Source organism: Sapajus apella, unplaced genomic scaffold (assembly GCF_009761245.1).
Source record: "Sapajus apella isolate SASKATOON/1434 unplaced genomic scaffold, GSC_monkey_1.0 scaffold161, whole genome shotgun sequence".
In the NCBI taxonomy this organism is placed as follows: Eukaryota; Metazoa; Chordata; class Mammalia; order Primates; family Cebidae; genus Sapajus; species Sapajus apella.
In genome coordinates, this window is record NW_022437101.1 from 437843 (window position 1) to 455531 (window position 17689).

The 17689-nt window shown below is 35.3% G+C and overlaps 1 protein-coding gene across 14 annotated transcripts in view; it reads right to left on the reverse strand.

Annotated features, from left to right (window-relative positions):
* Nucleotides 1-4112: 4112 nt before the first annotated feature.
* Nucleotides 4113-17689, reverse strand: part of PTPN20 (protein tyrosine phosphatase non-receptor type 20) — a 103274-nt gene continuing 89697 nt past the window's right edge. For 13 of the 14 annotated variants that reach the window (XM_032266882.1, XM_032266871.1, XM_032266885.1 and 10 more), the window contains 2 exons: nt 6463-6525; nt 4113-5769 (listed from right to left, as the gene is read on the reverse strand). In XM_032266882.1, the coding sequence (XP_032122773.1) occupies nt 5735-5769; nt 6463-6525 (98 nt within the window). In that variant the 3' untranslated portion in view covers nt 4113-5734. The other variant, XM_032266883.1, reaches the window with a different exon arrangement.

The window sequence follows — 17689 nt, forward strand, 5'->3', positions numbered from 1 at the left end:
AGAATTTTTTTCTGCATCCATTGAAGAATGGCTCTTGGGAACAGTATTTTCTGAGCTCTTGCATGTTAATTTCAATTTGCACCCTGTGCATCAAGGTCAGTTTTTCTAGATATAAAATATTTGGCTCATAAAAATCTTTCCTTGGACTTATTAAACCTTAACTATATTATTAAGTTATTAACTCTTAACTATATTATCTCATCTTCTTTTGTTCTTTTGTACTAAAGCCCTACTCTTAAAAATCGGAAAATAATCTAATTTTATTTTCCTCATATTCTTTTGCATAAATTCCCCCTCCCATTTTTTTTCTTCAAAATACGGCAATTTTACTAAAAACTTTATTTTTTTAATAAATTATTTATTAACAAATTTATTAAACCTTGGTATTGGTCATACTCATTTGATGGTTTCAGATATGTACTAAGGTATTTCCACATATAATTTTAAAAACAATTATTTCAGGAATATTTTCTTTAGTTATTATTCTAAATATTTCTTGAATTAGTGAACTTGTTCTGAACACTTGCTTTGGTTTTTTCCTTTAAACTTTCTACTATCTACTAGTCTTCTTTACCTATCATTGAGTTGTTTACGCTCTTAAGTCTTGTTTTCTTTCTACATTTTGTTTTGAAATTATTCCTCTTAAGCTTTCTATTTCTTGTAAAGCATCAGTTATCAAATTTGTTGTGTTCCTTCTAGTTTATTGTTTTATTCTCATTTTTGTTTCTTTCTTGATTTGTCATACTGCTTTAAATTTGTCTAGTTCTGATTTTTGTTGTTCCATCATGTTTTATTCAATTTTCCTGCTGTCTTTAAGCTCATTTTGAAATAGTAGGGTATCGTTTTCTTCCCGAGCTGCTTGCCATTGAGAACTGTGTTTTCAGTATATCCTTCTAGTGTACCTTCATTGTTTGTAGGGGATGCTATTCAGCTCCTTGGTTTTTCTTTTTTTTTAAGGTAACTTATATGGGATTTGATCATAAGCCGTTCTACTGCTTGTTTCCATGTGAATTTGGTTTTCCTGAACTAACCTTGCCTTGGACAGACAGCTCTTATAACTTCACTCAGCTTGCTTTCTGAGATTTTCTGGCTCTATACTCCTCACCCACTTTTATATGACCTCTTTTCTTCACCCCATTCTCTTCATTCTGCTCAATTTTGATTCTAAGGATTCTGCTCAGTGTGACTCTGTTCTGGAAAGGGGCCTTGGCTGGTCACCTTTTAGAGCAGATAAGAGCTCCACTGCTCTAACCACTTGAGGCCCTACCATGTGCTCCTCACACTTTTCCACTTTGAAAGTGAGCAATGCCCATCCAGTTTCAGATGCCATCCTTAGCTTAGCGCCACCACACATCCTAGTAAATACCTGTTGGATCTTTTGGTTGGGTTCAGGCCCATCAGTTGGTAAATAAAACTGGCCCTTCACCAGAGTTTGAGAAGCATTGCTGAAGAAATCAGAGGAGGGAGAGATGTGTTACAAGGCTTCGTGGAAGAGAGGCCCTGGAAGGCAATCAGGGTGGAAGTGAATGTTGAAGTTCCCCAGCTCATCCATTCCCATCCATTCCCTCAAACATCACTTTAAAGGCAAGCATTCCTCTAGATCTGGGTTTTCAGCTCAGGAACCTTTTTTAACATGAAACTTGTAGAGACTGCATAGGTATAACAAATTCAGTATGAACCAAACAAGTGCATGACTTTCTCCCCAAATTTTTTCCCTGCATCTCACACATTTTGTTGCATTTTCATTTTCATTCCATTCCAAATATTTTGTAACTTCTAATTTTTTCCTTGACTCATGAGTTATTTAGAAGTATGCTGTTTAATTTCCAAATATTTTGGGATTTAAAAAATATCTTTATTGATTTCTAGTTAATTCCATAAGTATATTTTACATAGTTCCCTTCTTCTGAAATAGAGTGAAACTAATGGCCCAAAATATAGTCTCTTTTGGTGAATGTTCTATGTCCACGTGAAAAGAATGTGTATTCTGCTGTAGTTTAGTGTTCTATAAGTATCAGTTATGTCAAGCAGGTTGGTAGGGTTATTCAAATCTTTTATATCTTTACTTATTTTTCATTTACTTGTTCTATCAATTACTTAGAGACAAATGCTGAAATCTCAAACTCTAATTATGGATTTGCATATTTTTCCAGTTTTATCTGATTTACCAGTTTTTGTTTCATGTATCTGAAGCTCTGTATTTGAAATGCTATCTTTAGCATATAATAGATTCACAAATATAAAGGGGTCTCTAATGCTCAACCCTACTTTGTTCCATTTATCTATCTATATATCCATGTACCAGAATCACATTGTTTTAATTACTGTGACTTTAGATAATACTTTGACTATTGCTACAGCAAACCCTTTTCCTTTCCTCCAGTTAATTTTTCTTTCTCAAAAATATCTTGGCTCTTTTCATACATTTACCGTTCATTTAGAATGTAAACATCATCTCTTACTTAACGTTTTTGTTAAGTTTAATCTTAAGTATTTCATATCTTTTATAAAATATATATTTTATAAATGCCTGTTGTGCAGAGATATTTTTCCTTTTGAAGATATAGTACAGGGGTTGGCAAACATTTTCTTTAAAGGGCCAGGTGGTAAAGATTGTAGGCTTTATAAGCCATGTGATCTCTGCTGATACTATCACTCAGCCATTGCCATAATACAAAAGCAGCCATAGACAATATGTAAACAAATAGGCATAAAACTTTATTTACAAAAAAAGGAATAAGTCAGATATGGCCTGTGGGCCATAGTTTGCTGGCTATAAATGAAGAGACAGATAATATAGAGAAAGATTAACTTTTACATAGTTATCTTGTATCTTAACTTCATAATAAATGTGCTAATACTATTTTGGAGTTGAGTCTATTGTTTCTATGTAGACAACATACAAACAAAAGATAATTTTGTCCTAGCTTTCCAATTTTTACAGCAATTATTCCACTTTTGTAGTCTTACTGCATTGGCTAGATACCTCTGGAGCAATACTCAGCTACCGTGCTAATAGGAGGTATTGTTTTGTTAATAGAAGGGCTCTATTTTTTCACCTACAAATTCGATGTTGCTGTTGGTTTCTAAAAAATGTTCTTTGTCACATTCAAGTTTCAGATACCATGGTTGTATTCAATCTTTTAAGATCCCTTCTAATTCCAGTTGTTTAATGATAAGGTAATGTTTTTTGATTATGGCTATAGACAAATGAGTGTTCCAGTATGCAATCCATCACCCCCATTGAATATTAATGATTTGATTTCACTTTAAATAGAGATCTTCTGAATCTTCTTCTTCAATTATATGAACCTCAAGACAACATAGAAGAAAATGAATTCTTCCCAGGAATTAGAAAAAAATAAGTAGAAAATAAAAGTTTTTGGCTTTAGAATTTTTAAAGGTGTTTTCCTTTGAGGTTTTTCTCAATAAAAATAAATCACTAAAATAACTTTTGAGTAATAATGGTAAACTTAGCTGAAAATTCAATAATGTTCTAGGGAGATTGGGGTAAAAAGTCCAAAGAAAAATAAATTACTAACTCCAATTAAAGAAAAAAATATACAATGTTTATTTCTGAAAAGCTTTGGTCTAACATATAAGCCTCAAGGACATACTTTAAAAATATGTATTTAAAATTGAAAGTTAATAAATGTAACTATGCTTACATTTAAATTTCTCTTTCCTCCAGTTAATTTTTCTTTCTCAAAAACATCTTGGCTCTTTTCATACATTTACTGTTCATTAGATGTAAACATTATCTGGGCATGTTTAAAAGTACTTTAAAACTTCATTTAGCATTCACATACTCACAAAGGTGTTGATCAGAGTTTTGTATTCATATCACAGGCAGAAACTGATTCATTATTGATATAAAATTATTTCTATTAGTCAAAAGTTTTCAGTTTGGCATTCACCTTCCAAGAATGAAGTGAAAACAAATGCAGTTAGTATTTCCATAGTCACTCCTTTAATTTCCCTGGAAAACTGAAAATTAGTCCAGCTGTAAAAATATGAGGCAGACATTAAAGAAGAGACATCTTTAATATCAAGCATTGTGGGATTTTTCTTTACAAGACTATTTCAAGGCCCAGATAAATAAAAATACTTCAGGCAATACATAGTAAACATTTTATTTAAATAATAGCACAGAATTCTTCTCAAGAAAACTGTTATACATTATATCTATTATTTTACAGTAACAGAGAGAAAATAAAATTAGATACGAATATTAAAGGCCAATTATCAAAATGAAATTAATGTTTAACAGACTATTATTTATATGAACAATGTAAACAGAATCATCTATTTGATTTCATATCAAATATATTTCTGGCATATAATTATTTTTTAAATGAGAATTATCAATTATTCAACCAATTCAAATATACTCATTCAGCCAAAAGAACAAAACAAGCCTCTTAGAAATTCAAGATTCATAGATTAATATTAAACAGTTTCTCAATACATAGAACAGTCTGATCTTCAAAGTTAAGCTGTAAAACACAAATATCAATTGTTTTATAGCTTATAATTGGGTATAACTGGTCACCAAAACTCCTTGTACAAAATATCACTATTAATTGTATGAGAACATTAATGAAATAATGGCCACAATCTTTTCAAAAACAGAATATGGAAGTTTCCATTTTCATGACTATGAATCTGGTTTTCCAAAATCTGGTTCCCAAATCTAGTTTCTAAATGTTTCAGCAGAGGTGAGATAGTAATGGAAATAAATGATTTAATGGAACTCTGGAGAAAAAACTACCACAGATCTGAGATTGAAAAATACATCAGGCATGAGAGATACCATGAATGACTCAGAATTATATAATAATGCCTATATCAAACTTTATTAGTTAGCTAAAGGGCAAAGAGTAAGAGGCAAGTTAAATATAATACTTGCTTTTTAACAAAGCAGACTGAGTAATACGTTAAGTGTTAGGGTGGGATAGGAAAGAACTCAGGCCTGGCAAAAATTTCCTCTTGGACTTTCTATATAAACATCTATTTTAGTTTTGGACTATTCACCAAAAGGAGCTCTGCCCATCTATGAAATGCTTCCCAGACCAACAGGTCCTGGTCTAGCTGCTGTAGGAGGGCAGCAGCGTGAAAATGTAGGAAATGGAAGCCAATTTGTGTCCAAAGTCAGTCCACCCTAACTGGACTCTTTTTAAATTGGGTTATTCAAATGCCAGCTAGAAGTACAGACTCCAGCTAAAGAACATGAATAGATATCTGTCTTAAAAACGCCTGGAAGAGGTCATGATGTGATCCTGTAGTTTATTGGCCTTATTTTCTCCCAGAACAAGGGCTTATAAAGTCTTGGAAATTCTCAGCTCTCTCCAGCCACCCTTCCAAATAAAATCTTAATGAATATAGTTTAAATCCTTTATTGGGCTCTGTAATCCCTTCAACCAAACAGCCAAGCTGCCATTATTTTATGTAACATCTGTTTCACTGGAAAACGTGGGAAGATATTTTTATCCGTCTAGCAAGATCAGTGAGTAAACACTGTTCACTCCAAGCCAAACGATGTTGCCCTTCAGGGATTTTTTAGAAAGAAAACAAATTGACAAACCAAGAAAGCAGACTGTATGCATAGCAAAGCCCTTCAGCACAGTGCGAATGTATTCTTCATGAGGAGGCTCGAAGCCATGCCACTTGGTAATTTCAAATGAGAGGCAACAGAAGTTTTTCTTAATCCAAAGTCAGAAGTTTCCGAAGAACTTCAAGCACAATGCTGTAACAAAAGTGATACTGCTCCTATATACGTATATATGAAAAACAATAGAATGTTAAGTAATCAAATTATCAGCATGCATTTTCAGAAAACACATTTGTAATTTTCAACCACACAGGAAAATTCCTAAAAAGAGCAAACATTTAACTATAAGCTCTTAAGATCTTTATGCGAATACATTTTTAAAACTATGAGGAAGATAAATGATCATAATATAGTTCTGAGCCTAGAACTAGTTACCTGAAGGCTTACCACAACTGTTTTTTATTATTATCTATACTCTATTAATCTGCTCTCCCAATGATTACTAACTAGTCTGTGACATAAATGATGTATTTTTATCACATCCCAATAACCTTGACAGTATAGTGGCAAGTAAATATCTAAAAGTGCTATCTAGAAATGTTTTAAAAATAACTTTAGATGTTACTGAACTAGCACGGCATTATGGACAAGGCATGTGTTTGGACATCAGCAGACCTCAGCTTCAGGCTTGACTCCCCCTCTTCTATCTGAGTGACCCCATAGGGCACCTTCCTTGCTCTGAATTTGAAGTACTTGGTCAGGAATAACAGAGCACCAGAGCAAAATGAATGTTTACCTCAAACAGTAGGAACTCAACGAGATTATGTCAAAAAAGAGGTTTATAAGCAGTAAAGTGTTATGCAATGTCAATCTTTATATTCATTATTATAATGTATGGGGTGAAAGCTTACCCTCGTTTGAACCATGCCAGAACGTTGTTCTCTCATTTGGGCCACTATATCCATGATGTTGAACTGTAAGAAGATGACAGCAATTTTGTATGATCCACATAGGGGGAAAAACAAACCCATAGATTGCCAAAAGAGTAAAAGCGATGTCAAGATTTAACCAGAAAGATCTCATTTTCAGTCACAAGAAAATGTACTATTTTTAACCTAGTCCAATAGATAAGGAAGACTTGTTTTAATAGGTTTCCCGGAGAAAGCAAGAAGCAATCGCTGATAATAAGAAATGCTCTCCAAAAGAAGTAACAAATTTGCCCTTGTGTGTCCCTGTTTGTTATCCAAAGGCAGAACTTAAAGCAGCACTGTAATTCTGGAAAGGCACAGAAGACTTTGTGGCCCCAACAAAAGCATATCGGTTTCTCATATAAAGAACCGAGCTCTGTCGGCTCACACGGAGACCAGGAGCAACACTCAGCCCAACACTAGATTCTGCACTGTCCCAGTACAGCTGGGTGTGGTCATTGAGTTGGTGCAGGCCTACAGAGGTCTGTTGCTGGTCCACAATGAGTTGAGAAACTGGGAGTAAGTGCTCAGAAACTCTTACGGCAATTATTTGATACTGTCAGAGTGCTGAGAAGTGTGCTCAGCTGAACGGGATATAAACCAGCTCAGGTGTTGCTGAACTTGCTTGGAGAGTCACGTGTGGTATAAGCTGAGTATGAGTCATTTCAGCAAGACATTGTGGACACATGTAAGTTTTGTCAACTGTAACTCCAAAGCACATAAAAACAGAAAAAAATAAGCATTCCTTTATTTTCATAACTTTTTACATCATTTTTATACCTAAAATTTTTAAGCCTTTTTAAAAAAACTTTGTTGTTTTTTAAAGACAGGGTCTTGCTCTGTTGTCTCGGCTGCTAGACTGCAGTAATGCCATCGTATCTCCCTGCAATATCAAACTCCAATCCTCCCTCCTCAACCCTTTGGAGTAGCAAGAACTATAGATACGTGCCACCATGCACAGCTAACTTTTTTATTTTTGTTTTTGTAGAGATGGGGGTCTCACTATGTTGCCCAGGCTGGTCTCAAACTCCTGGCCAAAGGTGATCCTCAGCCTTGGCCTCCTAAAGTGTTGGGATTATAGGCATGAGCCACCACGCCTATAATAAAAACATTTTATTTTATATTATAGATATACAGGAAGTTGTACAGGGTGGCCCTGTGTATCTTTCACCCAGTTTGCCTCTCATGATGTCATCTTGTTTAAACATACATAATATCAAAACCTGGAAACCAACATTGGGACAATCCACAAAGCTTAATTCAGATTTCACCAGTTTTACATTCAGCTGTGAGTGTGTGAGTGTGTGCACACGCGTGTGCACAGCTCCATGCAACTGTATCACATGTGAAGATTCATGTAACTATAACCATAGTCCAGATACAGAGCTGTTCCACCACGACTTCCTCGTGCTATTCCTATAAAGTCACACTCACCCACCCCAATCTCTAACCGTTGGCAAACAGTAATCAGTTCTTCTTCTCTATACTTTTGCTATTTTGAGAAGAAACAGCAAAAATTCATTTTATGAATAAAATTACACAGTATCTAACCTTTTGTGATTAACTTTTTTCCCACCCAGAATAACTTGGAGATCTATCCAAGTTGTTGGTGTAACAATAATTTGCTTTTTTTATTGCTAAACGATATTCCAAGATGTGGATGTGTGCCAGTTTATTTAACCATCAATTTGTTGAAGGACATCTGGGTTGTTCCAGTTTTTGGCCACTGTGAATATAATCTGCTATGAACATTTACATACAGGTTTCTGTGTGAACATAAATTTTGATTTCTCTGGTATAAATGCCCCAAAAGTGCTATTGCTAGGTAATATGGAAACTTTTTTTTTTTATTCAAGAAACTGATAAATTGTTTTCCACAGTGGCTGTACCAGTCTACATTCCCAGTGTATGAGTATAAGTAATGTATGAGCAATTCAGTTTCTCCAAATCTTCATGTAATTCTCCAAATCCTCACCAGCATTTCTCGAAATTTTTATCAGCATGGGGTGCTGTCACAATTTTTATGTAAGCCTTTCAGATAGGTGTGTAATGCTACTCATCCAGGTTTTAATGAGCAGTTCCCCAAAGGCAAATGAACATCTTCTTATGTGCTTGTCATCTGTATATTCTCTTTGGTGAATTGTCTGTTCATGTCTTTTACCTATTTCTGTTTTTCTTTTTTTTTAACTGTTGATTTTTGAGGGTTCCTTATAAATTCTAGATCCAAGGCCTTTGTTGGGTATGTGCCCTGCATATAGCTTCTCTCTAGCTTGTTTTGTTGTTTTTCATTTTCTTCATAGGGTTTTTCACAGAAAATAAGATTTTAGTTTGCTTTCCCTCTAAGATCAGTGATGGCAACAATGCCTTTTCTCACCACTCTTATTCAACATAGCACTTGACATTTTAGTACAGCAATAAGACCAGAAAAATAAGATGTATACATACCAAAAAGAAAGTGAAAAATCTATATGCAAATTTCATGACTGTTTATATAGGATAATACCGAAGAATCTAAAAAAAAAAAAAAAAAACCCTACAAAACCTCTAAGAACTAATAAGTGAGTTCAACAAGGTCACAGGGTACAAGATCAACAAACAAAAATCAACTGAATTTGTACATACTAGCAATGAATATGTGGAAACAAAGTAAAAACACAATACCATTTACAATTGCTCCAAAGAAAATGAAATACAATAAATTTAACAAAACATATACAAGATCTATACATTGAAAATGACAAAATGCTGATGAAAGAATTCAAAGACCTAAATAAATAGAGATACTTACCATGTTCATGGATTGGAAGATTCAATACAGTAAAAATGTATAAGTTCTCTCCAACTTATCTACAGATTTAAAGCAATTTCCATCCAAATCCCAGCAAGTTTTTTACAGATGTAGCCAAACTAATTCTAAAATTATTAGGGAAGGCACAGACCCTAGGATAGCTCAAACAATTTTGAAAAAAAAAGAATAAAGTTGGAGGAATCATTCTATCTGATGTTAAAGTTTACTATATCACCACAGTAAGGTATCAGCAGAAGGACAGACATATTTATCGATAGGATAGAATACAGAACCAGAAACAGGCCCATACAAATATGCCCAATGATTTTTGGCTAAAGGTACAATAATAATTCGATGGAAGGAAACAGAATTTTCAATAAATGATATTGAAACAACTGGCCATCAATAGGCCAAAAAATGAATCTTCACATAAATTTCATAATTTACTAGCTCAAAATGGACTATGAACTTAAACATCAAATATGAAATTATAGAATTCTCATAAAAGAACATGAAAAATTATTCAGGCCCTCAGCTAAGTGATGAGCTGTTAGACTTGACATCAAAAGCATGATCCATAAAAAGAAAAACGAATAAAATACAATCTCATCAGAATTAAAAACTGTTACTTCTTTAAAAGCATTTTTTTAAACTGTAATTTAAGATTAGGCAAATTATGGAAACACATTTAAATTATTAATTTTTAAACAATTTACTGCCTATAAAATTGGCATCACTGGACTATTTAGTTAAGACACAGCTTTCTGAATGTGGCTATAGTGGTTAATGAAATAATGAAAATGGAAGTGACTGCAAATGAATGAAGACCAAGAGTTATATCATTTTCACTTGGAGTCATGATTCCTCATATATTGAGTTTTGTAGTCATTATTGATTGTGAAGCTCTAAAACTACACTTGTGTTATTTGCAAAGATGTACTGGTTAACAAAGCAAAGGAACCATTAAGACTTACTTGTAATTTACATAAAAATAATTAATTCAAAGATAAAATAATTTTCTTAAAGGGAATTAGCTTAAAAAGCCAACAGAGGACTTCTTGTTCCAAAATAATAGTGTAGAAGCAAGCTGGCTTCACATTTTTACAAAGAAAACCAAAACCAAATATACAGCACTGAAAGTATCACCAACAATATCCCAGAAATCAAATACAAGGAGAAGACACCTGGGTCCACAGGGATGGAGAAAAATATTCTTAAGTAGACAGTAAGAGAATTGGGTTTCCACATCTACGATGCCTATCCATCCAACTTGCCCAGCACCAAGTGTGCAAAAAATCTCCACCTGACTCATGATTTCTATACTAGAAAAAGTGACAGCATTAAAGTGGAAAACTAGGTTTCCCACCATCTGTGTTCCCTGGCAGGACACCTGTCCCTACCTCAACCCACAGGAAGCACTACATGTGCCTGAAGAAAGAAATATCCTGAGAACAGTCAGAGACAACAGGTGAGGTGGGACTACCATCCCCAGCCCTGGAAACTCTGGTCTGTAACTCAGCTAAAGGAGATGCCAAACCAGAGTCACTGTTTAGTAGCACACGTTGCAAAAGATATGTTGCACAAGTCCCCTGGGCATGAATCCCTAGCCACTTTTCCCACATTGCCCTGATATCCCCTTTGAGAAATTCCCTATTTGGGATGAGCCGCTCTCTGATTTTTTACTGGAACCAAGGCACACTTGGTCATAAGGTGACATCTAGTGCCAAAAAGAAGGCAGCAATTTAGCCTCACACTAAAAAAAAAAAAAAAAAAATCAACAGGTACATTACAAAGAATCTATAAGCAAACATATTCATTAAAAAACAAAAATAAGCTAGACAGAGAACATTGGAATAAATAACTAATCCTTCATTCAAAGACATCAATACAAGATATATATTTCTTGCACATCCACAAAAAACTGCAGCCAACAGGAAACCATGACCTCCCCAGATAGATAAGGCAAGGAACCAGTGACTGACCCTAATGAGATGGCTCTATGAGAGCTCTGTAATCAGTAATTCAAACTAGTATTAATGGCTTTGAGGAAATTCAGAGATCTCCAAGGTAACAGAAAAGCAATCCAAAAATGTATTAGACAAATTTTAAAAAGAGATTGAAATAATTTAAAAATCAAATAGAAACCTTGGAGCTGAGAAATATATTAGCTGAACTGAAAAATTTATCACAACCTCACAATAGCAGAATGAATCAAGCAGAGAAAAGAATCAGTGAGCTTGAAAATAGGATATTTGAAAATACAGTCATAGAAGAAAAAATAATAAAAAGGAATGAAGATCATCACCAGATATAGAAAATTACCTCACAAGACCAAATACAAAAATTACTGGTGTTCAAGAGGGAGCTGAACAAAAGCAAGGGGTAGAAAGCTTACTCAAAGAAATAATGACAAAAATTTCCAAAATGTGACATATATAAATATTCAGGTATAAAAGGGTCAGAGAACACAAAACAGATTCAACCCAAATAAGGTCACACCAAAGCATATAACAACAAAACTCTCAAAGCTCAAGGATACAGAGAGGATCCTAAAAAGTAGCAGGAGAAAAGAGGCAATTAACATATAAAAGGGCTCCAATTCATCTGGCAATTGACTCAACAGAAATCATATAGGCCAAGAGGAAGTGTGATAAATTTTCCAGGTAGTGAAATAAAAAAACAAAACAAACAAAACCTGTTATCCAAGAATACTGTATTCAGCAAAGGTACTTTCAAATATGAAGGAGTGATAAAGTATTTTTCAGATAGGCAAAATCAGGATTCATCAGACCTGACTTGCAGGAAATGCTAATGCTAAAAGAAGTTCTTCAGAATGAAAAATAAATAAATAAATAAACATTAAAAAAGAAAACTTTTCAAGGCATAAAATCTACTGGTAACATTAACAATATGGACAAAGCCAGAATACTCTATTACTGTAATGATGGTATGCAATCCACGCCTAACTCTGGTATGAAGCTGAAAGATAAATTCATGAAAAGCTATAATAGCTACAGCAACCTATTAAGAGAAAGGTGATATAAAAATACATACATTTAGACAACAAGTAGATGAAACGTGGTAGATATGGAGTTAAAGTGTAGATAATTTTTTTTAAAAAAATTTTGTTTCTATTCTTTACTTTGTGATATAAGTTGTCACTTTCTAAAAATAGCTTCTTGAGATCTAGTCAACGGCAACTGGGAAGTTCTTATGACTGTCTGCTGAGCAGAAGACCCTGGGCTATGGGTGCCACATCAGCTGTACACCCATGGCAACATGGCCCTGCCTGGAGACCTCACGCCCTTAACCCGCTGTATCAACAAACCACCTGTAGACAATACTACACAATTAGCTCTGATCCCCAAACACAGAGGACCAGCAGACTTCCAACGTGCTGTGGAACTCCTGGTGACCTAACCTTTGGCTCAAGGTGCCCCAAGAAGGGAAGAGCACAAGCCACCAGGGTCCCCCTTAAGGTTAAGGAGACGTAGGCATGGTGCCAGTGAATGGAGGGGGCTCCCCTAAGGCCTGGAAATGGACCTGGCACAGAATCATCGCTACCTCTCCCCACCCCTATGGCTACAAATGCACTGAAATAGAAAAGAGCTGTGTGGCTGAAGAAGAGTCTTAATATCAAGCACCATCTACTACCAAGCACCATCTACTGGAGTGAAGCCTAAATTACAACGCCAAAAACTCTTCCAGCATACATTGCCTGTGAAATCCAGTGCCAGAATCTATCCACAAATATTAATAAATATCCCATACATAGCCTTGGCCCTCTGAAAGCACCCAGAAATAAAGCCAATTGACTATACTCAGCTTAACCACAGTCAAAACCTTAAGGGATATAAAGAATATAAAAACAAAAAGCCCCATCGAAATGACAGCAAATTCAAAAAGATAACAGAACAACACCAGCCTTCTCAGAAGAGAAAAAATTTAGTGCAAGAACTTTGGTAATTCAAAAAGTCAGTGCCTCCTTATCTCCAAATAATTGCACTGGCTCACCAGAAATTGTTCTTGACTATATTGAAATGGCTGAAATGACAAATGTAGAATTCAGAATATGGGTGGGAAGTTTAATGAGTTTCATGAGACAGCTGAAACCCAATCTAAGGAATTCAGTATAATGATCCAAGGGTTAAACGGTTGACAAAGCCATTTTAAGAAACAAACAAACTGATCTTCTGGAATTGAAAAATTCACTACAGAAGTTTCATAATACAGTTGGAAGCATTAACAACAGAATAGACCAAGATGAGAAAAGAATCTCAGAACTTGAAGACTGGTCCTTCAAATCAATTCAGTCAGACAACCATAAAGAAAAAAGAATTTCGGGTCAGGCATGGTGGCTGATGCCTGTAATCCCAGCACTTTGGGAAGTTGAGGTGGGCAGATCACTTAAGGTCAGGAGTTCGAGACCTGCCTGGCCAACATGGTGAAACCCAATCTCTACTAAAAATACAAAAACTAGCCGGGAATGGTGGCACACACCTGTAGTCCCAGTTACTCAGGAGGCTTAGGTATGAGAATTGCTTGAACCTGAGAGGCGGAGATCTCAGTCAGCTGAGGTCACACCACTGCACTCCAGCCTGGGCCACAGAGCAAGAGTCTGAGAAAGAAAAGAAAAAAAAGGAAAGGAAAGAAGGAAAGGAGAGGAAAGAGGAGAGAGAGGAAAGGAACTTTGAAAATGAACAAAACCCCCAAGAAGTAAGAGATTATGTAAAGAAACCAAACCTATGACTCACTGGCATTTCTGAAAGATAAGACAAGAAAATAACTTGGAAAACATATTTGAAAATATAGTGCACAAAACTTTTCTCAATCTCAGTAGAAGTCAACAGGCGAATTTAAGAAATTCAGAAAAGTCCTGTGAGATACCATACAAGATCATTCTCAAGACAAATAGTTAACAGGTTCACCAAGGTCAATGCAAAAGAAAAAATCCTAAAGGCAGCTAGAGAGAAGGGTCAGATCATTTACAAAGGGAATCCCAACAGGCTAGGAGAGGACCTCGCAGTAGAAACTTACAAGTGAAAAGAAACTGTGGACCTATTTTCAGCATTATTAAATAAAAGAAAGTCCAAACAATAATTTGATATCCTGCCAAACCAAGCTTCATAAGAAAAGGGGAAATATTCTTTTCAGACAAGCAAAGCTAAGGAAATTCATGAACACTAGACCAGTCTTACGAGAGGTCCTTTCAAAAGTGCTAAATGTGGAAATGAAAAAAGAGTACCTGGCACCACAAACACACAAGTACATGGCCCACAGGCACTATAAAGCAAATGTACAATCAAGTCTACAAAGCAAATATACAATCAAGTCTACAAAGCAACCGGCTAACAACATGATTACAGCATCAAAATCTCACATATCAACATAAACCTTGAAGGTAAATTGTCTAAATATCCCACTTAAAAGACTTAGAATGACAAACTGGATTGAAAAAACAAGGCCCAACCATCTTCTGTCTTCCAGAGACCCATCTCACATGTAAGAACACTCACAGGCTCAAAGTAAAGGGATGGAGAAGGATCTATCACGCAAATGGAAAACAAAAAGAAAGCAGGGGTCACTATTCTTATATCAGATAAAACAGACTTTTCACCAACAATGACCTAAAAGGACAAAGAAGGACATTACACAATAAAAAAGGGAACAATTCAAAAAGAAGACTTAACTATCTTAAATATACACATGGTGCTCCAACATTGGAGCACTCAGATTCACAAAACAAGTTCCTCTAGACCTATGAAGAGACTTAGCCACACAATAATATGGGGGAACTTGAACACCCAAGTGACAGGATTAGAGAGATCATCAAAGCAAAAAAATTAACAAAGAAATTCTGGACTTAAATTCAACACTTGACAAATTGGACTATATAGCAGACATCTATAGAATACTCCAAAACCATAGAATATACATTCTTCACATCTGTACATGGAATATACTCTAAGATCAACTACATGCTCAGCCATACAGCAAGTCTGAAAAAGTTTAAAAACAGCGAAATCATCTCAAGCATACTCTCAGACCATAATACAATAAAAATAGAAATTACTACCAAGAAGATCTATCAAAACTACACAATTACATGGAAATTAAACAACTTGCTCCTAAATGACTTTTGGGTAAACAATGAAATGAATTCAGAAATCAAAAAAAATTCTTCAAAATTAATAAAAACAGAGAAAAAATAAATCAAAATCTTTGGGATGCAGCTAAAGTAGTGCTAAGAGGAAAGTTTATAGTGCTAAATGCCTACATGAAATAAGTTAGGAACACCTTAAACGAACAATCTGATGTCACACCTAGAGAAACAAGAACAAAAGGATGGATCAATCCCAAACTAGCAGAAGAAAACAAATAATCAAAATCAGAGCAGAACTGAATGAAATTGAGATGCAAAAATCCATACAAAAGATCAACAAATTTTTTTTTTTTTTTTTTTTTTTTAAGACAGAGTCTCATTTTGTCGCCCAGGCTGGAAAGTAGTGGCATGATCTCAGTGCACTGCAACCTCTGCCTCTTGAGTTCAAGCAATTCTGTGTCAGCCTCCCAAGCAGCTGGAACTACAGGCGCACGCCACCACATCTGGCTAATTTTTGTATTTTTAGTAGAGAGGGGGTTTCACCATATTGGTCAGGCTGGTCTTGAACTCCTGACCTCAGATGATCCACCTGCCTCAGTCTCCCAAAGTGCTGGGATTACAGGCATGAGCCACTGCACCTGGCCTGTTTTTTGAAAGAATAAACAAAATTGATAGACTGCTAAACAACAAAAAAAGAAAATCTAAGCACAATCGGAAATGACAAAGATGGCATCACAACTAATCCTACAGAAACACAAAAGATCCTCAGAGATTATTATAAATATCTCTACACACAAAAATTAGAAAATCTAGAGGAAATGAGTAAATTCCTGGAAACACACAACCTCCCAAGATTGAATCAGGAAGAAATTGAAAACCTGAACAGACCAATAATGAATTCCAAAAGTGAATCAGTAATAAAAATCCTACCAACCAAAAAAAGGCCCTGGATCACATGAATTCACAGCTAAATTCTACCATATGTACAAAGAACTGATACTAATCCTACTGAAACTATTCCAAAAAATTCAAGGAGGAAGGACTCCTCCCTAACTCATTCTATGAAGCCATTATCATCCTGACACCAAATTCTGGAAGGGACATAATGAAAAAAATGTTCCAGCCAATATCTCTGATGAACATAGATGCAAAAATATTCTCAGCAAAATACTAGCAAAACAAATGCAACAACACATCTAAAAGATAATGCACTATAATAAAGTGGGATTTATTCCTAGAATGCAAGGATGATTTGACATATGCAAATCAACAAATATGATACATCAAATCAGCAGAATGAATAGCAAAAACCGTATAAGAATCTTAATAGATGCAGAAAAAGCATTTGATAAAATTCAACATGATTTCACGATAAAAAAAAACAACTCTCAACAAATGAGGCATAGAGGGAACATATGTAAACACAATAAAGACCATATATGACAAACACACAGCTAACATCATGCTGAATGGAGAAGAGCTTAAAGCCTTTCTTCTAAGAACTGGAAATCAAGACAAGAATGCCCACTTTTACCATTAAATTGTCCCTCTTTGCAGACAACATGACTATACACACACACACACACACACACACACACACACACACACACACACACACACACATAAATATATATATATCTCGCCCAAAAGTATGGCTCTACCAAAACACCCTTAGAACTAATAAACTAATTCAGTAAAGTTGCAAGATACAAAATCGACATGCAAAAAGTCAGTGGTATTTCTAGACACCAATAATGAAGTAGCTGAAAGGAAATAAAGAAGGCGATCTTATTTACAATAGCTATAAAACAACACCTACGATAAATTTAACCAAAAAAGTAAAAGACCTCCATGAGGAAAACCATAAAACACTGCTGAAAGAAAGTGGAGAGGGCCAAAACAAATGGAAATAATCTCATGCTAATGGACTGGAAAATGGAGTACTATGCAGCCATAAAAAAGAGTGACATCCTGCCATTCACAGAAACATGGCTAAGTTAGAGAACATTATATTAAAGAAAACAAGTCAGGCACAGAAAGATAAATACTGCATGTTCCCATTCATATATGAGAGCTAAAAAATCGAGCTCGCCGGGCGTGGTGGCTCACGCCTGTAATCCCAGCACTTTGGGAGGCCGAGGCGGGTGGATCACGAGGTCAAGAGATCGAGACCATCCTGGTCAACACGGTGAAACCCCGTCTCTACTAAAACTGCAAAAAATTAGATGGGCATGGTGGCGTGTGCCTGTAATCCCAGCTACTCAGGAGGCTGAGGCAGG